Source organism: Populus nigra, chromosome 6 (genome assembly GCF_951802175.1).
Source record: "Populus nigra chromosome 6, ddPopNigr1.1, whole genome shotgun sequence".
NCBI lineage: Eukaryota > Viridiplantae > Streptophyta > Magnoliopsida > Malpighiales > Salicaceae > Populus > Populus nigra.
In genome coordinates, this window is record NC_084857.1 from 387519 (window position 1) to 408094 (window position 20576).

General features: G+C 35.7%; 3 protein-coding genes across 8 annotated transcripts; all 3 read left to right on the plus strand.

Moving 5' to 3' along the window:
• Positions 1-873: 873 nt before the first annotated feature.
• LOC133697022 (uncharacterized) lies at positions 874-4511 on the plus strand. 3 transcript variants are annotated; one of them, XR_009842798.1, is made up of 3 exons: positions 874-1213; positions 3530-3975; positions 4228-4511. XR_009842798.1 is itself a non-coding variant. In XM_062119339.1 (2 exons), exons 1-2 carry the CDS (start codon positions 1059-1061, stop codon positions 3863-3865), a joined length of 423 nt encoding a protein of 140 aa, XP_061975323.1. In that variant the 5' UTR covers positions 874-1058; the 3' UTR covers positions 3866-4511. The 3 variants fall into 3 exon arrangements, 1 of the variants encoding a protein (XP_061975323.1); XR_009842797.1 differs by having other exon boundaries at positions 874-1145; XM_062119339.1 differs by having other exon boundaries at positions 874-1145; positions 3530-4511.
• A 3096-nt stretch (positions 4512-7607) lies between these two features.
• LOC133696801 (mitogen-activated protein kinase kinase 5-like) lies at positions 7608-9019 on the plus strand. Its single transcript, XM_062119081.1, has one exon. It carries the CDS (start codon positions 7718-7720, stop codon positions 8774-8776), a length of 1059 nt encoding a protein of 352 aa, XP_061975065.1. The 5' UTR covers positions 7608-7717; the 3' UTR covers positions 8777-9019.
• Positions 9020-12440: 3421 nt separating this feature from the next.
• LOC133696800 (vacuolar cation/proton exchanger 3-like) lies at positions 12441-17253 on the plus strand. Of its 4 annotated transcripts, none has more exons than XM_062119077.1 (12): positions 12441-12797; positions 13166-13432; positions 13576-13643; positions 13754-13782; positions 13912-14108; positions 14224-14436; positions 15001-15135; positions 15715-15831; positions 15987-16040; positions 16210-16326; positions 16585-16678; positions 16821-17253. In XM_062119077.1, exons 1-12 carry the CDS (start codon positions 12795-12797, stop codon positions 16835-16837), a joined length of 1311 nt encoding a protein of 436 aa, XP_061975061.1. In that variant the 5' UTR covers positions 12441-12794; the 3' UTR covers positions 16838-17253. The 4 variants fall into 4 exon arrangements, with proteins under 4 accessions (XP_061975061.1, XP_061975064.1, XP_061975062.1 ...); XM_062119080.1 differs by having other exon boundaries at positions 16827-17253; XM_062119078.1 differs by having other exon boundaries at positions 12441-12662.
• The last annotated feature ends 3323 nt before the right edge of the window (positions 17254-20576 follow it).

Sequence of the window (20576 nt, forward strand, 5' to 3'; positions counted from 1 at the left end):
TCTATTTTTTTGTTTTCGTGGTGTTTCTTGGATGATAGAGGGTTTTTTTGGCCTTTCTTGAACGAGAGAGAAAGAGAGGGAGAATGAGAACTAGGGAGAAAGGCAGTGTGATTCAGTTAAGAGGAGAAGGTTATGGTGTTTTTTGTATTATGATTGTGTACGGTTAGGTGTATTTTAAGCAATCTTGTATGATGTTGATCATGTGGGTTTCAATTTGATTAAGAAAATTGATTGGATATAACTATCATTAGTGATTGGAATTTTTGGTAAGTTAATTTTAGCTTGTGTTTCTTTGAGGAACTATTTACTCCTTACGCTTAATCACAAGTATAATTATAAGATTTAGAATAGTTCATCATCGATTCAAGGCATCATAAGTTAAACGATTTAATTTGAATAGATATAAATCAATTTAAAATTTTGTTATTTTATTATTTTAAATAAAATAAACAAACTGAAATGATATTCTTTAAATATCTTTTAAGTTAAATTTAATATTATTTAAGTTTTAATATGTTGATCGAGTTGAATGTTATTTATACCGAGTTTTTTTAACTATTAACAAATCATGTGATCAAGAATAATGCTAAAATTTAAAAATAAAAAAAAATACTTTAAAAATATATAGACCAACATCAATGTTTTTCTTTTATTTTCTCAAGATTATAAAAGTGAAGCAGGGGTGTATTTGCCAAAAAAAATTAATTAAAACTTCAAAATGCTTAATATTGGGTATTTAAATTGCTAATGTCCTCTTCACTCATAATCAAAATTTTCCTTTTTATTGCTTTACTAACTTATGCCTCGAAGTAGAATTTTGAACTAGGCTAAGACCAGGACTGTTTTAGGTATTTCACATATAATCAAGACGTCTCCTTCCACTGCTTTCCCTCGCCCATGGCTGTGGCTGATAATTGACAGAAAGTTGCTAACTTGAAGCCCAAGACTTAACCTTTACAAAAACCCAACTCTCATTGGCTCTCTCTCGTCACTACTAGCACCAAAAACACTTACCTTTCTATTGAACCAGACTTCAAAGCACAATCACACACAGAGATATGGATCTTAATGACCTCAACAAAGTATGGGAAATCAAACCCCTGAAAAAGGTTGAAGAAGAAGATGCAAAGAAAGTTCTCGAGAAGGTAGCAAAACAAGTACAACCCATCATGAAAAAACGCAAATGGAAAGTCAAAGTCCTGTCTGAATTCTGGTCAGTTTAGTAAAAATTCAATCTTTTTATGTTTTCTGGTCTAAATACTTGGTCTGTAAACCCAGCTCTAATGGGGTTGAATATAGGAGGAGGTGCAGAGGTCAATTTGAGATTGAGGAGGGCAAATAACGAGTGGCCCTCGTAATTCTGATTTTTACAACATTCTTGATGAAATTAGAAAGGAAATTAATTTTCTTGTCTTGGTCTTGAATTCTCACTCAACATTATGTTGACATTTTTCGCTAATTGCTGATTGCTGTTTAGTAGTGCAATGATTGCAAAGTCCTTAGTAATTCCATATTTTGTTCCACGTCAAAATGTAGTTTCAATTGCATAATTGGTCTGGTTAAAATGCTTTTGAAGTTTTTCAATTTTGAGTTAGAGGCTTAGAGTGTGTAAATAGAACAATGAACATATCTGTGTTAGTAATCAGCCTTCCAAGATGTTTAACTCGTATCTCCTGTCCAGGAAGAAAGTTGAAATGTGCAAAATATCTAAAAACTTGCCTTTTTAAACGTGGTTGTAATCCATATGCAAGACAATGATTTCCTCAAGTATAAAGAACTTTTAGGACTGAAGTTGCAAAAAAGGGAGTGAGTTTGTTATAAACACTGGCCTGTTATCTTAGAAACACCCATTACTAACACGAGGGAAAGAAATGGTGATTTGAGAAACTCAAAACAAAGGTCTGGCCTTTTGCACCGTGAACTGTAGAATTGATTTGTTTTCCTAATTGTTGATTATTCGTCCTTATTAGTGTGATGATTACACGGTACTTGGCAATCCAACTGTTGCTGTGTATCAAGCTCGGGTGCATGTGCTGGTTCTAATTGTTTTCTTGATTATTACTTGAGTATTGCAATGATGCAAAGTTCATTGGGGATCTCATGATTGTCGTTTGAATCTTGGTATGGCTTTATATTGTGTGTGACCTCTCAATCCATTAGCATAAGTTTTTGGATTGGATGTTCAAGCATGGTATAATAAATGACAGGTATTATGTTATTGTTGTGTGATCATATACTTAAATAACAACTAACCGGTTGAATTAAAGCCACACTTGCCAAATTAGAAACGCAGTGACACAAAGCCTGAGAAATCACGAATTTTAGCTTCAGCCTTGCTCTGATCTTCTGATGTGCACTATTTTATAGCTAGAAATTAGAATTGCATACTGATGAATAGGCGCTGATAATGATAAATTACAGTAGAACGTTAGGAACTTGTTATACTGGCAATGGTTTCGATTCTGTAATTGGTCATATCAAAGCACAAGTGAAGTGTTTTTTTTTCCTTGAATTAGATCATGACAAGAAACTCATGCGTCTCTAATAGATGGCTGTTCATCACGTGGAATGTAATTTTAGGTATGGGACAATAATTTAGATTGGGATTTGTATAAGCGCCCTGTATTTGTAATGGTTAAAGTATCTAAATTATTGGAGAAGAAAGATCTCTTCTACTTGAGCATGGATGTCCATTCCACTGGCAAGGTTATTCAAACAGGAAAAAAAAGAAAAGGGAAACAATGAACACATCCTTGCGAAGTAACTGTCTGTGGACTTGCGCCTCCTATGAAGAAGGAAAGCTGAAAAGTACCAAAATCTTTAGTTCTTGTATTTTTTTTCTCTCTCTCTCTTCAATATAGCTGGAATCTATATCTAAGATATTGGTGTTCTTATGGATAAGGAACTTCCAGAAATAACATTGTAGAAAAAATATGAGTGCATAATTCGTTCTTAGATGTAAAGGCACATCCATTATCAATTTGGGGATAAGAAAGGTGATTGCGCGGGTGATGCCATGTATTATATTCAACTCATGATTTTCACCTTGTTTGTTGAAGGTTAAACTTGTCAAACCTCCCATTCAGATGATGATGAAAAACAAAGATAAATCAAATTTTGATGTTCCTATATTTTGGATTTTCTGGATGTCATGGATGCTTTGGATCATTTGCTAGCCTTTTTCTTCCTGTTACTTATTTTTATTTCAATTGATTTAATCAAGCCACTTTTAAAGTTTGGTGCTATGACATATTGCAGTTTTGTGAATGACTAAAGAGATTCCATTTCTGCTACCCTCGCATGGAGTTTGTTTATGCCCATTTACTTGCATTCCAAATCATGTTACCAATTATTACAAGTCTCTGCCATATGATGATTCACCACTAAGCACATGCTTTTCTTCTTGCATCTTGTTAAAGTGGAATCCTTAATCAAACAGCCGGCTGCTTTGTTCATCCTTGTTGCTGCTAACTGTATATTAGAATAGACATTTTTGTTGTGGTGTAATACAATCTGTGTGTTTCTGTAGGAATGTGAGGAACTGATGGCTAAAGGAATAACTGGAACCGGGCAAGGATTTGGTCTTCCCGGGAGAGGGTTGGGTGGGTTCTCCCGTCAACCCCGCCCATCTGCTTTGGCTGCCGCAGAGAACAGAGCACGACGTGATACTCTCTTGCCATCAGGTCCTAAACGTGTAGGTGGTGACAACAATATTAAGGCTGCGCTCAGCCCAATAGAAGCTGCTGCGCCATGGCTGCTGAAAGGAGATTACACGATGACTTGTGGTGTGGTTCCAAGTCTTCAGATAGTGTCACTTCTATCGAAGGAAATGTTGGACGTGCTGAAGGCTCAAGTACTTCCGTGAGTTCCGAAGGCATATCTGCCCAAACTTCACCCATGACATCCATGAGTGGTCCGGAATCGATAGGTGACCATCCAACATGGCAGTGTAATACCTGTACTCTATTGAATCAGGTTAAGTTTTTCATAAATAATCATCGACTTTTCTTTTCAGTTGAAGGTCAAACTGATGCATTTTTTCAACTGCATTTCTTCATGAACCTGTCCTTTAATTGCCACCATCTCTATTGCATTGTGCCAAGCAGTGTTTTAAGAAACTTGAAACTTTCAATAGATGACCTCTGTGTGCGCGCGTGTTTGTGGACAGCATGTGCGTGTGAAACTGTGAATTGCTTTCTGAACTCTAAAGAGTTGATATTATTGCAGCCAGTGGCACAGATATGTGAAAGCCTGTGGGACCCAAAGACATAAAGATGTTGTCAAGTTCAAGGTTTGGTTTGGTTTGGTTTTGTTATTTCTTATTTAAGTTATGGTGCCAAGGTTTGTTTGGGAACACGCGTTACACCACAAAAGCAGGCACTAAAACAAGTGGAATGTTTAACTAGAGCTTTTTTGTGTTTAGTAATGCATTTCACCGGTGTTTATTAAAAAGTATCAAATTGATACAAAACATATTCTTACAAAAATACATTTGCATCGCATTAACAAAACCTACATTATAGTTAGTGTTGAGGTGGCTGTGTGATGGGTGGTTGTCTAAGGCAAGAAAAACTTCTGTATTCTAAGGGATCATGTTGGTTGGTACTCAATTTTATAGGCAACAGATATGGCTTTCAATTTTAGTGTTTTGCTATGAATACACTTGCTATAAGCCTATATGTAGGTTGCTGCTATCAGATGAGCTATGAACTGGGATCTTTTGCAACTATTCACAACCTGTTCCTGGTTGGCTGAGCAATATCTTTTGGCGACCATTGCCAGTGCCAACCATGCATGGGCATGGGATGGACCTAGATTCAGTGGAACTTGTTGAAGGATTCCCCTTTTTACAAGGTCGAAATGTAATCATGGTTACTTCTGTCATTTCTTATACGGACCCCGGATTTAAAGGTGATTGATAGGGTTTGTGTCTTTGGCTTGTGGGGCTAACATGTCTCAAAGAAAAAAGTTGGGCGATCTTGAGAGGTACATGGATATATATATATATATATATATATATATATATATATAGTAGTTATGGCTGCAAAAAGATAACCTTCATTCTCAAACAGTTTCAAAAATCCGAGACGATGAATGCATAGATCATACAAGTGAAGTGAAGTGCCGTGTAAAGGGTAGTTAGTGTTACTTAACCTTTGATTAGAAGCATGTTGCTGATAATTAACAACTAATCAGCAATTATCATAGTAATCAGACCAGCATAGAGTCCGGCCCATTTTGTCCGGATTGTTGGGTTGTTATGTCAATGACTGGGTTACTGAGTAAATTTGAGTTACCATTTCTCCCTGAGTGATATCATTTTATTTTATTTTTTTCAATTTCTTAGAGATGACATTGATAAAAATGACTCGAATTTGATCAGATGAACTGAGGTATTTATTAACATTTACAGGCGTTCAAATTTATCAAGGTCAATGTCTAAAATATTTAAAATAATATTCACTTATAGCTGATTTTGAATCATCTGATCACTAGATTGAATATGCCAAATCAAATTAAATTTGATAACTAAATCAAACATACTAAACCGAATCGAATTTAATAACTATATTTTCATCTGTATAGTTATTTAAGGAGATAATATGGCTATCAAGATTCAAGTCTTAAACTGGATTACAGAAAGTAACCTTTTGATTAATTTTTTAACTAATAATCGTGTTTAAAAATATGATTGTAGTTACTTTTCAAAATATTATTTACTCAAAAATATATCAAATCAAAATAATGTTTATTACATGACCAAAGGGATAGAATTGGTACTCCATGCTTAAGAACCATCCCATGCAGAACCCAGAATGTCATCACGTGTAACGCTAGAAGTCATGTAAACGTGAGTTTTACATAACAGGAGAGAGAATAGAAACCATGCATTAATTTTGACGAATTTTAGAGAACGTGTAGTCATCTGTATTGACCTGCTTGTCTAACTTGACATGGTCAGAATCATTAATCCTTGCTTACCTGAGTAACCTAAACACGATAAAATAATAATAAAAAAAAAAACACCAATGATCTTGTTTGGTCTTTCTTTCTAATTTTTCTGCGTGTTTTTGTTTTTATAGTTATTAATATGACCCACGTTTTATCTTGCGAATTAATTTATTTTTTTAGTTATTTAAATAACATTGTTTTTATAAAAAATCAAATAAAGTTTTTAATTGGGATTAGATTGGGTTTTGCTAAATCGATCAGGTCACGAGCCAAATTATTTTTTTAAAAAAAAAATTAAGATAACTAAAATTTTAATTACCCTGTCAGGTTAATCTAATTTTATAACTATAATCATTATATTTTAAAGAAAAAAAATTAGAACACCAATTTTAATTTTCAATCTATTTTTAGGGTTGAATTTTCTGGTGGTATTGGTAGGTTTGAATAATGTTAATTCAATTCCTTCCTTCTTTTATTTTTTTCTAAACAGATAATTTCCATGAAATCTCCTCAGAATAAAATTATATGTGCCCTGTTTTGACTACAAGGAAGTTTTACTCGTTCAACACTCGTACCTTGGAGTACTCTGCCATGGAGATGAAATTTCAACTCCAAGGGGAAAAAAATAGATACTTATTTATTTATTTAATCAAGAACGATAAAGGGTTATAACCAGTTATTAATTTTTCTAATTTGTTTTTAATCAAGAATCCACATACCATCGTCTCAATCCCAATCCATTGTTTTGTGATATAAAATTAATCCATTTTTCATTGACGGGAACAAGTATCAAGAAAATTGACCTCCCAACACCTCTCTATATAATTTAATATTAAGCTACGTGATTGATTAATTCAGCCCTACTCATTCTTGCTGTTTACTTTAGTTATTTATAATTATAATTATAGTTATGAAGAAAAAACTACTTGAGTTTAACTAGATTTTAAATTTCATTTTCTAGATCAACCTGAATCTACTAACACTATTTAAAATAATATTGTTTTAATGTGCATTTTATAAATAATTTTTAGCGTTGATGATGTGATATGTTTAATGGGTCAATCAAATAAAAAATTAATTTACAAAATTATTTAAATTTAATTTAATTAATATAAAAATTAGTTTAAATTAAAACCCAATTAAAATTAAACTCAATGTAACAAGTTTACCGTGTAAGTTTAATAATTATGATTATAAATAATATCAATGTTTTTTTGAAAAAAACTCTTTTATATTCGGGTTAAAACTTCCCAAAAGAGTTAAAATTTCCATGAGACACCTAATGCCTTCACCAATACCTAATTAAGAGACCGCTTGTTTTTGTATTTTAAAAAAATTAATTTTTTTAAAAATATTATATATGTATATATATATATATATATTTTTCATATCATTATTAAAAATAAATTTTGATAAATTTAATTTAATTTTTTAAATAATAACCATTTTAAAAAATAAGCGCTGCAAGGTACAAACGGTATATAAAACCCTATCCCTCACCCACATTTACGGTACTTCCGCCCTTACTTCGATCCTTCCTCGCTGGACCCCTCTTAACTCTCATTGGCTCTTGCCTCCCACTCTCCTTAAAAGCGCGTGACACGACCCTCCCTTTAAAATCCCGATTCCTTCCCTCCTTCACAAATCCCTCCCCCTCTCTCCCTCTCTCCCTCTCACACACCAAAGGATTCACCTTTTCCTTCCCGTTTCTCTTCTCTCTATCAAAAATCGTCATCTCGTCCGATTCCATTCAACTCACCGAGTCATGAAACCAGTTCAACCACCACCACCACAACCCCTTCCCTCCACCAATCGTCACACCAACAGCAGCAGACCGCGTCGCCGCCCTGACCTAAAATTACCTCTCCCTCAACGTGACCCTCAGCTCGCCGTACCCCTCCCTCTTCCACCCAACTCCGGCGGCTCAAACTCCTCATCCTCCTCCTCAGCTCGTGCTCAACTCAGTTTCTCTGAACTCGATCGAATCAACCGAATCGGAAGCGGCAGCGGAGGCACCGTCTACAAAGTCGTCCACCGTCCAACGAGCCGCCTCTACGCTCTGAAAGTCATCTACGGAAACCACGAAGACTCCGTACGGAACTCGATCTGCCGTGAGATCGAGATCCTTCGCGACGTTAACCACCCTAACGTCGTTAAATGCCACGACATGTTCGATCACAACGGTGAGATCCAGGTCCTTCTAGAGTTCATGGACGGCGGTTCGTTAGAAGGGACCCACATAAACCACGAGGGATATCTATCCGACGTGGCACGACAGATATTAAACGGCATCGCATACTTGCATAAAAGGAAAATTGTGCACAGAGATATTAAGCCCAGTAATCTCTTAATTAACTCTAAAAACAATGTTAAGATAGCTGATTTTGGGGTTAGTAGAATATTAGCACAGACAATGGATCCTTGCAATAGCTCAGTGGGCACAATTGCTTACATGAGCCCAGAAAGGATAAATACTGATTTGAATAAAGGAATGTATGATGGGTATGCAGGGGATATATGGAGTTTAGGGGTTAGCATTTTGGAGTTCTATTTGGGGAGATTTCCATTTGGGGTAGGGAGACAAGGTGACTGGGCAAGCTTAATGTGTGCAATTTGCATGTCACAGCCACCGGAAGCACCGGCTACTGCGTCCAGGGAGTTTAGGGATTTTATTGCTTGTTGTTTGCAGAGGGAGCCGGCGAGGAGGTTTACTGCCAATCAGTTGCTGCAGCATCCGTTTATTGTGAGAAGAGCTGGAGAGGGTAGTGGTGGTAATGGTACTCACAGTTTGATGTTGCCTCCTCCACCTAGGCCAATTCCTTAGTGGGTAGTTGTTGTAGTTTTTGAATTGAATTGTTGTGGGTTATTGTTGTTGTTGTTTATGATATTAATGTGAATTTCTTTTTTTTTCTTTTTTTTGGGGGTTTTTTGTAAGTTTTGATATGGTGGGTTCGGATTTTTTACTTTAGGTGGAAATGAGAAAATGTCACAGCACCTTTAGTTCTGATTAAATTAGATTAAGATGCCTATGATGATATCATGATGATGACAGATAACATTTTTTTTTAATTGTTTTTGTTGTTGCTAGTATTATTTTGTTACAGTTTTTGGCAAGTTTTGATATGATGAGTTGGATTTTGATTTGTAGAGGGAAAATGAGAATATGGGGTTTTTTACGTTTATGAGTTTTAATCAAATCATACTAGCAATTCAATGTTTTTTGAGTGAGTGGTTATTCTTGAGTTTTGATAGTACTTGGAAAAGATTTAGAGTTTGGAGATTTGGTTATGGAAAAAGGTGGGATTTTTGTCAGTGCTGAGTTTTTTCCCATTTCTGGTTTACAGTTTTAGGTGGATGTATTTATGTTTAAGATTCATTCTGAAGCTGCTAGATACTCAAACTGTATGAGTACATGACATTAGGTTTTTGTTTCTGCTTTTGTAGTATTAGTGCATGAATCTCTCTTTCTATTTAACACCATTATCTTTATAGATATCCCACTGCAATGCAAATATCCTTTTCCTTTTGTACCTGTATGTTGGTGTTTGTGGTGGCATGGTTGGTTATGAATCCAGCATGGAAACCCAGAGTCTTATGTGTATTGTGTTTGACAGCAATCTGTCTAAATGAAACTACTGGAGCATGATCTGAATGTGGAAGAAGCTTTAAGCTAATAATGAAGAAGTAAAACAGAACATGTTTGTTATGGCCATACTAGGGTACCATGTGTTTGGTCCTTTTCGATTCCCCATGTGAGTATCAATCTTGTGATTTTACCCTTCTTTCCCCTTTCTGCTAATACAACTCTCCAAAATCTTGTTCAGGTATGAAAGTTTACATGATCACTCATTCTAAGATGCATTTAATAATGGGTAATTTCGTTAGATTAGTGTCATTATTTTGGAAACCAGCATTCAAAATTTCATTATTTCCTATAATGAAGTTGTAGGGGGGTGTTTTATAATTAGTTGGCAGTGTTTATTTAGTAACTAATCCAATCTAATTGATTCATGATCTAGCTTTCTGTAAATGGTCAAAAGACACCATTTCGTTTGCCCGGTTACCCAAATGGTTCCATCCATCTCGTAATATTTGTTGTGTTTGAAATTTTGCTTTCTTTGGAGATGACTGGACAGTTTTGCTGTGTTGGCTTGTATTTGGTCTCCTAAACATGGTTAAAATAGCTGCCTGTGTTTTTGGATGTGGGGCTAAGGGTTTGCAAATGCTATTATGAGCTTTAAAGTATTATGTTGCTGCAAATCATAACTCGTTAAGAATTCATCATGTCAGGTTTACTAATGGTTCACATGGCAGCAGCCGGCGTCCGAAGTAAATCTAAAAAAAATGAATGCAAATGTTTGCATGCATACAGGGGTTGGAGTTATTATGGTTACCTTTTCAACATCATCCCGGAGGACCACTGCAGGCCACAGTCACACACAGAGAGGGGGCGTGTGGTGGCGGCCTGCTGGTTACTGCGTAGTCTTTTTGCATGTCATTTGGATTTGACATGGGTTCTTATTAATCCACTCTACAAAATGTCACTGATATCTAAAGGAACTTGCACATAGAAGCATCAAAATTATCACAACTTCGGGGTCACTTGTGCGAGTATAAATCTGTCGACCTGACATGTGCATACACGGGTAGCTTTTGGTGTATGAATCTGTGTATCAGAGCGTGTTCCGATGGACAATTTTCAATGAAAAGGGGTAAATTGCATGTATTCTCTAGGCTTTTCGGATCCCTGTTTACAAATTGTAAGGTTTAGTAAGGTTGCTTTATTGGGATTTTTCTTTTATCTTACAAGTGCCCAGTGCATTTTGATTAGTATGATTAGTATTGGAAGTGGGAATGCTTTAAGCTCTCCATTCTCCAAATCATCTAAGAATCCAATAAAAGCCAGTTCAAAACAAGAAATTCACATCTAAAGGCTCATGGGCTGAAGAGTAGCTACAACATTTGAGAAGTCAGTAGGCCTAGGAAGCAGGAACGATTACGCTGGAGCTATTGGATTCGATTGAAGGGCCAGGAGCCCAGGACCACCTTTCCATTACTAGTAACAGTAATTATGGTTGTTCAACCTGATCCAGGACGAGCTAAAATTTCATCTGGGCCAGATTTTATAATAAATAAAGGATAGTTGATTCGGTTAATGTTGTTTTGATATTTTTAATAATTCTTTTTTTAAGGTTAACCGGCCTGATTTGTAACATGTACCTTGCCCTAACTTGAGGTTTATGTATATTTTTAAGACTATCACGTGGCTTCATCAACGGCAAAGGGCAAGTAAATGGAAAGAAGAAAGGTAAATAATTCAGCCTGGCTAAAACCTTAAAGTCTTAAACTTCAAGCATTTTACATTTATTTTCAGGGTGAATCAGCAGATGGAAAGCAAGTGGCTATCAAGAAATTGCTAAAGGAACTTAAGAATGAAGTTATCTTAATTGCCAAACTGCGACATAGAAATCTTGCGAGGCTATTGGGTTGTTGCGTTGAAGAGAATGAAAAGCTACCAGCGTAGGAACACATTGCCAGCAGAAAGATCTGGACCAATCTCCACTCATAAGCCGGTCCATCTTTGAATTCCTCGCGTGCAGGCATGGAGTTTATGGATTCAACCTTGGAAAAAACGTGTGTGGTTAGTTAAGTTCTCAAGTGCGTACACATTGCTTTATTATGTGTCCACGAAGATGAAATGATTGGCCAATCATATCCATTGTAGCTGCTACGAGAGCAAGTGATAGCATGGCACCGCACAAACTAAAACAGCCTGCATTTTCTGTGGGAAGAATGGATCAAACACAGGTTCCAGCTGGTTCCAATTGTTCAGTCAATTTCTAACTTTTACCTCTGCAATACCTGATCATTCCTCTTGCTCCATTGAGTTCTTGTTTTGAAGAACAGTGTGAGTCATAGGTTCTGATACGTTTTTGCAGGAGATTTTTCTTTGAAAAAATAATTTTTTCCCAGATAATTTAAATTTTTTATGTTTTTTTTCAATTAATTTTGTTATAGTCATAGGTTGTAATAATTCAATGATTTTGCTCTTATTGTTATTGTTGTGCAGTGTCATGCTATCACTTGCCAGCCATTTACCAAAGATCTTTTCGGACATAAATCCCAAAAAATCTAGACAGGTACTAGGGTCAATGTCTGGCCCGTCCAATCCACATTACCCAAACGTGTTACCATTTCACTGCTGCTAAAAATTCAAAGCAAAGAAACAAGTTTGGGTAACCTCATATCAGTTCCTAATTTATAAATACTTTCTCAATTAGATACTGGACTTATATTTTTATCAATTGAGACCCAATCTATAGAAAACTTTAGGAATTTTGGTTGATGGAACTAAGGATCAAGTTAGGGATTTATGGATACATTGGGTACCCAATTAAGGAAAAGGTGATAAATTTTGGGACCAATTCTTGATTGTCCCAAGAAAATTTTTAAAACAAGAAGTGACAGGCGCTACTTCTAGGAAACTTCCTCATGCCGGCCACTAAGAACCCAATCATCAAATCATCTTCAAGTTCCCATCTTTACAGGCACCAAAAGTCATAATAGTTCTAATCAAGATTCAAGCCAGACGAGAAGCAAGAAAGAGATTCAAAGACAGGTTTTTAATATCAAACAACAGCAACAACAGCAAGGAAGCATCAGCAGAAGAAGAAACAGCATAAAACTTAACTAAACTAAACTTATCCCATGTAAGTATCCGGGTCCCACCAAAGAGTCTTCAGTCTTGTCTTGTTTCTATCTAACTTCCCATTGCAACAACAAGTGGAGATCTACAGGCCCTCTTGATAGATTTCATAAAAAAAAAATATATCCATCGCTCAATGGTAATTAACTTCCTCCCTCGCCCCCTCTCTTTGTTTGATTACAGTTAGTCTTTCATTTCGTGTTTGGTTGGACTGCTTGTAGACTTGACGATCTAATTTCTCATTTTCTGAATTGACTTTTTTTTAAAGGAGCCTTTACTAGTACAAAGTTTGAAAAGTTGCAACTTTAAACAAAAAGATTGAAACTTTGGGATGTTGTCTCATATATATTGCTGTGAATGAGCAAGTATCGTTCTGGGTTTTTGCATACCAATAGAAAGTTAGAAACCAATCCCTTTTTGTTTCATTTCAATCCTTACTTAATAGGTTTTGATGGACTTGAGTTTGATCTTGTAAGCCTTTGATCATTAGTTGTTTGTTTACTGCAGATGATGCCCATGGAGGAGAAAGTAGAAGTTGAATCTGATGAGGAGATCCCTTTTAGTGCATCAGCAACAGGAAAGAAAGTGCACCCTTTTGATTCTGAGGGAAATAGTATTGCCTCACATGTTGATATGTCCAAGTCATGGATTTTAAAGAGAATACAAATGGGTCCTCTTAGAAGTATATACATTGTTCTAATTAAAGCCAAGATTAATATGCTGCTTCCTTTTGGTCCCTTAGCAATACTGCTTCACTATCTTACTGGAAAGCATGTGAGTGTTACCGTGCTTGGTTCCAAAGCAGTGTAGTGTTTTATCATTGATTATTGGAGAATTGTGAAATGCTTGAAACAATTGCACTACCATGCCTGAGATTTTGCAAATGTGTTTGATGGTTAATGTATTCTGATTTATAGGGATTGGTCTTCTTGCTCAGCATGCTGGGTATCACGCCTTTGGCTGAGCGTTTGGGTTATGTAACCGAGTAAGTATCCCATGTGAGATGAACTGTAGTGTTGGATTAATTTTCTGCTTCTTTTATCGCTTGGTTTAACGCCAATACATGACGTCATTTCCCCAATCATTGTGTTGCAGGCAGCTTGCTTTCTACACGGGACCAACAGGTAAATCCAATACTGGATGTATTGTTTGGTTTTCAGTGAGAGTTGAATATTCACTGAGAAAATTCTAAATAATGTTTCATATCCGTTTCATTTGACCTCTTATTGCTATTTCCTATGTGGGATATGCAGTTGGTGGGCTTTTAAATGCAACATTCGGGAATGCAACAGAGATGATAATATCAATCTATGCATTGAAAAGTGGGATGATAAGGGTTGTTCAACAATCTTTGTTGGGCTCGATCTTGTCGAATATGCTCTTGGTTCTTGGATGTGCTTTCTTCTCTGGTGGGATTGCCAATCACCAGAAGGTTCAGGTTTTCAACAAGGTAGACTACCATAATCTTATAGAATTATTGTTTCGGACGTTGGACAAAGTGTGGACTCTTTTTTTTTTTTGTTCATGCCACCTGGTGAGTCACAGTGGAATTACTGTTGAAACAGGCAGCTGCTCTGGTGAATTCTGGATTGTTATTGATGGCTGTGATGGGGATAATGTTTCCCGCTGTACTTCACTTCACACGCACAGAGGTTCATTTTGGCAAGTCAGAGTTGGCCCTTTCAAGATTTAGCAGCTGTATAATGCTTATAGCTTATGGAAGCTACCTTTTCTTTCAACTTAAAAGTCAGCCTAATCTCTACAGCCTTGTTGACGAGGTTGGCTTTTTCATTATTTCACACTATATGCTTTACAAGTTTCTTAATGGGTTAGCTTTCTAAATTTTTTATGTTTCTTGTTAAAAGCATGAACAGGCATGCATAGATTGCTATCATTTCCTTGCATGTTAACTGCTTGTATATCATCTATTTACATCCATATTCCAAAGAAGCAATTTCATAAGATTTCAATGGTACATAGAAAAGGCACGCCCGCACATGCATATAAATGCTGTAGCAGTCCATAACTTTTTCCAATTTCATTGTGCTGTCATTTTTTGTTTATGAACAAAGTTGAAATTTTACAATCATGCTATTGAGTAGTGTCTTTGTGGGTTGTGATAGATGCATAACTGTCAGCTCATTCTACTTCAGTAGTTTTCCTTTAAGGGTGTTTTGTTCTTTAATGGTTAAGGTCTTTTCCCCATAAAATGTCTGTTGATGTATGATGAACAAAGAATGTCATAGCATAAAGAATAAAATTCCATTTCTTTCAGACATAATTAAGCTTAAACCTGCAATGCATCTAGTAATTGAATTCATCAGTACGCTTTATTGTTACAGGGAGGAGTAAATGATCAAGAAGATTCTGATGATGAAGAGGCACCTGAAATAACTCAATGGGAAACAATTGGCTGGCTTGCAATTTTGACTCTGTGGATTTCTATATTGTCGGGGTACCTTGTCGATGCCATACAGGTAAAACATTCATTTCAATGAAATTTTTACCTTTTTACTTGTGTTTCTTTGACAACTATACCTTTCAAATCCCATTAACCTTCCAAAAATCTAATTAATAAAGGAAACAAGTTAAATCTACTCTGATAGAGGATGTCTATATGAATTCAAATTAACAGGGCTATATGTTGGTCTTGCTATATATATATGTGTGTGCGTTTTCTATTTCCTCAAGACACCAGATGCAAAAGTTACAATGCACTCAACTTACACATGAATTGTTTTTTTTTGCCAATCTGCTCTATCTGGAGGAGTATTTTGTTCAATTGTTTTTATCTGTACTCTTCTATTGTTTTCTAGCTGGCCCTACTCGAATCCTGTGTTGCTTTTTCTTAAGCTTTCCTTGCACATGATCAAACCAAAGTGCTGTTTTCTTTTCTAGTATTGTGGGAATCTTAGGAAACATATATTCTTCATTCAAGCAAATGCTCGAAATTGAAGTTTTCACTTTTCTTAAGAGTAGTGGATCCAGGGTAGAAACTAATGCTGTATCTATTGCTTATTCGCACTTGGTTAATGGCATTGGTGCTTTCTTTTCAGGGAGCATCTGACTCATTGAACATGCCTGTGGCTTTTATCAGTGTCATTCTGCTTCCAATTGTTGGAAATGCTGCTGAGCATGCAAGTGCAATCATGTTCGCCATGAAGGATAAGCTTGTTAGTTCAAATGATGATTCTTATGCTGCTAGTGTTACATTTCCTGTTCAAAAGATATTTATTCTGACAATACCATCTTCTATTTTCAAACATGTTGTACTCCTACACATAACGCAATCTCCTTTATGTGCTTGATTGACTTGAATTTTGTTTAGGACATCACAATTGGAGTTGCAATTGGATCGTCTACACAGATTTCAATGTTTGTGGTAGGTTATGAAAGTTGTACTGGATATCCTTTGTCTAATCATGACCAACCTTGATTTCTTTCTCCTGGAAATTTTCTATCTGGTCACATTCAATAGTCAGATGGCTATAGGTAATATTTATAGGTTGACATAAGCTGGCTAATGACTTTTGTTTTGTTGATACCTGTAGATTCCCTTCTGCGTTGTTGTTGGATGGTGTATGGGACAACCAATGGACTTGAATTTTCAACTCTTTGAAACTGCTACGCTCTTCATCTCTGTGCTAGTGGTGGCATTTATGTTGCAGGTTCATGACTTGTCTTTTTAGCTGACTTGGATACTTCTGTGTCACATTTTCTTAGGTTTTCCAATATCCATAGTGCCAAATTGCTGGTGCTATTTACATTAAACCACCTGTTTCTCTGAAGCAAATTTTCCTTGATACACCAGACCATCCTTTTGCGCGAACAACTTCATATGCTAATTGGATTGATTTTTTTCCTTATCTTTGTGTGGTTGCTTCTAGATGCTTATTTCGAGCCCATTATTTTTTGCTTATATCCAGGATGGAACATCAAACTATTTCAAGGGTTTCATGCTTATTCTATGCTACCTCATAGTCGCAGCAAGTTTCTTTGTACATGTTGACCATGATAAGGGTAAGTTGCTTAAACTTTGGATATTGTTCAGAAGATTTTGAGAAATTGTGCTTGAAATTGGTAGTTTTTCCTGATATTATATGAAGGTTTTTTTTTTCTTTTTCAAAACAGCATAACTTATTATTTGCTGGTTTGGTTCTAGGTACAGACAATAACTAGAGATCCATTGATCCGGATGGCATTGGTTTTGAGCAAGATATTGCCCAGAAAGCTTGCGGCTGCTCAATACAAATACCTCCTGCGTGAAGCTGGAAAGTTCCTAGGCTTTCACATATCCAGTTAGCAATCAAGGAGAACTGGGCTTTAGTTTATGTTTTTGCCATTCCCATTCTTTGGCAACTACATCCCACATTTCTGCACAGAATTTTGGGAATCCTGTTAGCCAATCTTGAGTTAATTTATTTTGTCTTGATGTTATTTTTCTCTTAGTTGGGCTATGCTTTCTCCACAGCAGAGAGCAATATATAGATGGTGGAACCGTTGTAACCTTTTCTGCCTTCACCTATATGACAAAAACTGTAATATAGTGGTTTTGATCCTTGTTAATGGATATTCTGAGATTCATTTCTGGCTAATCATTAATCTGATAAGCGCTTCTGCATTCATTATCCTTCTTTTTTCCTCAGATTTTGGATAAAAATAACTGAGCTTTAGAAGCTTTGTTAACTCTTGCTTGATGCCAGTTGATATTAGCTGCCAAATGCCTAGTCCTGCTCACTGATATCCGTTTATATTTGTAAAATAAAATTTCTAATTGGATGTTAACAGATTTACGTATGCTCGAACTATTCTTAAAAAAACCAACAGGCAGCCCTAGCACCTCTTAGAATATTTTCGTGCAAAATGGCAAGGAACATAAGACGAGTGGCATTAAGTTTCATTTCCTCCTTCAAGGTTTCTTCCCTTGCTCTTTCCTCTTCAGTTTACATGTTGGTTCTTCCACTCTCAGTAACTATAAAGTATTCTCCCTGCTTGTAGGTGTGATAGCTATATTAGAAAAAAAAAATTATATAAATCAGCAGGAAACACGTGGCGTTGAAAGATGAAGTGATAAGGTTAAAAAAAAACATTTGTGTTGTAGTTTTTTGCTGATATATACATTGACTTGGGGACTGTTTATCACATTTTATTCCGCAGGCACTGGACAAGTCATGCCATTTATGAGGCTAGGCTATAACACTAAAATTAGCGAGGAGAAGATTCATAATGCTGCAGTTGTTCTCACTAATGGAGATTCAAAAGCATGGCTCGCCACTGCCATTGCCAAGTACCAGCCATTTTGGACAAAGCATGTCAACTATGATTTCGTGTTTGTCCGAGCCTGCAGGTTTTTATCCTTTATGTTCATAATGTATTAATTTCCTCGTTGTTTGTTAATAAGAAAAAAATAACTGTGCATGTGAGCATATTAGAGATTCATTTATGCAGGTTTGAAATAATTTTGTTCTGGTATAGCCTTAGAAACACGAACAAAAATTCATTTTGTGTCGGTTCTCAGTAGGACAGGGAGGTTTTGGCTGGCTTGAGGGCAATGGACAGGAGGGGTTTCGTACCTATCATTCATAGTCGTGCAAGCAGAGAAAGTGAAGCAAACACAAATTAAATAGGCATGTCATTTTGATTTCTGAAACTAGGAATGGAAATCATATATTGGACCGTTAAAATTAGATAGTAATAAGAACTAGGCAAAATTTCATAATTTCACTTCAACCTTTGTCGCTTGTGAAGTAGGCTTTGAGTGTTTGTGCAAGTTGATTAAGTTGGCACCCGCGCATTGATCAATCCTGAACCCGAAGGAGCTCTTATAGAATTTGACATGAACTGTAGTGGATGATGATTCATTTTGTTTGATGATGATGATGAATTTGACGTCCGAAAAACAGCAGAAATTGGATTTGCATCTGGCTTCTGATGATTAACATATGCAGTCATGTCTCCTATGGTAGAATCTGGGAAAATATTGCTAGGTCTCTGATGGGGAGGTGGATTTTACCACTGAGGAAGTGGTCCCCGTTACAGGAAGTGATTGAAGTGGCATCCATCCCAGCTTGCAAGAGTTTCCCTTTCTAAGGAGGAACCTTTCCCTGAGCAAGATAATCAACAGCTGCATTGCCCCTGACATTCTCAATATTGTTCACTCATGAAGAGGCTAAACCAGTGAATTTTGACCCATTGTGTTGTTCTTGAACTAAAGGCTGATTCAATAACCCCATATTGCTCGATCCTACCATGTTCTTGTTTGGGAAATCAGGAGTTGCCGCGGCATCAAAGGAGTCCACAGAAGATGAACAATGTGACAGGTGATTGTATGCTTCACAATTGGATTTCGATTCGCCAAGGATTGCTTTCGGATGCATGTTTAAGATGGGGCTTTCAGGTTGGACTTGAGCAAGAATCTGATCGGGTGATCTAAGACATTGACTTGTAAATCAATTTCTGCAACTAATCTCTTGCTTCATCTCTTTCTTTGTAAGCATTTGCTAAAAGATTGAGCAAATGCTGCACAATATCCTTATGCTTTCTCATAGTCACATCTGCCTTCACTTTCATTTTTTGCAATTCAAGATTTGTGTAGAATAGCTTATGTTTCAGGTCATCCATGCTCTGCCAAATAATCATAGCAGGCACTTTAGCATGAAATGAACATATTTTAAACAAAGACAATGTCAAGAAATGAACACTTAAAAAGATTAGAACCCTAATGTTATGCCTTGGAAAAACATGGAAAAACAGTCCAAAAACAGCAATAGATATCTATCTATCTAAACAGGACTAGTTTGGGTATATGATTTACACATGAAATCCGAAGGGACAAAACATCAATCAAAGACAAGTTCAACACATAAATGGATGAGCCTCATATTATATAAACGTTAAAACTCCCATGCATTGATTACAAGTATTGTTTCTCCAAAGAAAGATGACACCAATTCAATGCAAAAAATAACAACTAGCAGAGATCACAAAACAAACAAATCATTGAAGAGACTCACCTCATAACTATACAGAGCACTCATTTCCTCCATAATGATGAAGGATTCCCTTCTCAAAATTTACCATATAAGCGTGTGAGAAATGTAAAAAACACTCATATAGAATAGAGTTAGGAAATTTATTGCCCCATTAATTCATTAATTTGTTTTCGTAGGTCCTAGCCTTTTACCATGGTTTTTTTTTTAGTTTAATGTGGATATCCGGGTCAGTTTACGCACACCTCAACTAAAAAAATAAAACCAAGAAAATGATTAATTGTTAAAAATGATGAGGAAAATAACTAATAAAAACATAATTTTGCTAGATATTGACCTGGAAAATAATATATTTTCTCATCCTACCAGAACTCTTATCCTACAAATGGCATTCATTCAATCAATTTTTTTTTTCTGGGAGAACCTGATTCACATTATTTCATAAAATTATAAATCACATTGAATATCAAAGAACTTATTATATGAAAATGGTATAAAACTAAGATCATTTTTTTAAACCCAACTGCCAATCTTTGAGTAAAAATTTACAAATGGCATTCATTTAATCAATTTTTTTTTTGGGAGAACCTGATACACATTATATGAAAATGGTATAAAACTATGATCATTATTTCTTTTTGTACAACAAATTATTAACTTAAATGATTTTGACTTAGTGCATATGTGATATTGTGATGCAGAATGTTTTTTTTTATTTAGAAATGTTTTAAAATATTTTTTTTTAATATTTTATTTTATTTATAAAATCAACATATTAAAATTATAAAAAAAACACAAAAAAATATCAATTTAATATTTTTAAAACATAATACCAACCATGCATGATGCCTTTTTTTGTTTTAGGCTGTGTTTGTGGAAAACATTAACGGTGAAACAAACGCAGCAACATCTTTGATAATAAAGAAAAC

What these genes read in the sequence shown, in the direction of transcription:
- LOC133697022 (XM_062119339.1), top strand. Translation starts at nt 1,059, where the DNA reads ATGGATCTTAATGACCTCAACAAAGTATGGGAAATCAAACCCCTGAAA. An exon ending in CAAAGAAAGTTCTCGAGAAG is followed by an intron (nt 1,146 to 3,529) that starts GTAGCAAAACAA and finishes GTGTTTCTGTAG; the next exon opens with GAATGTGAGGAACTGATGGC.
- LOC133696801 (XM_062119081.1), top strand. Translation starts at nt 7,718, where the DNA reads ATGAAACCAGTTCAACCACCACCACCACAACCCCTTCCCTCCACCAAT.
- LOC133696800 (XM_062119077.1), top strand. An exon ending in ACCTTGTCGATGCCATACAG is followed by an intron (nt 15,136 to 15,714) that starts GTAAAACATTCA and finishes CTTTCTTTTCAG; the next exon opens with GGAGCATCTGACTCATTGAA. An exon ending in TCGCCATGAAGGATAAGCTT is followed by an intron (nt 15,832 to 15,986) that starts GTTAGTTCAAAT and finishes AATTTTGTTTAG; the next exon opens with GACATCACAATTGGAGTTGC.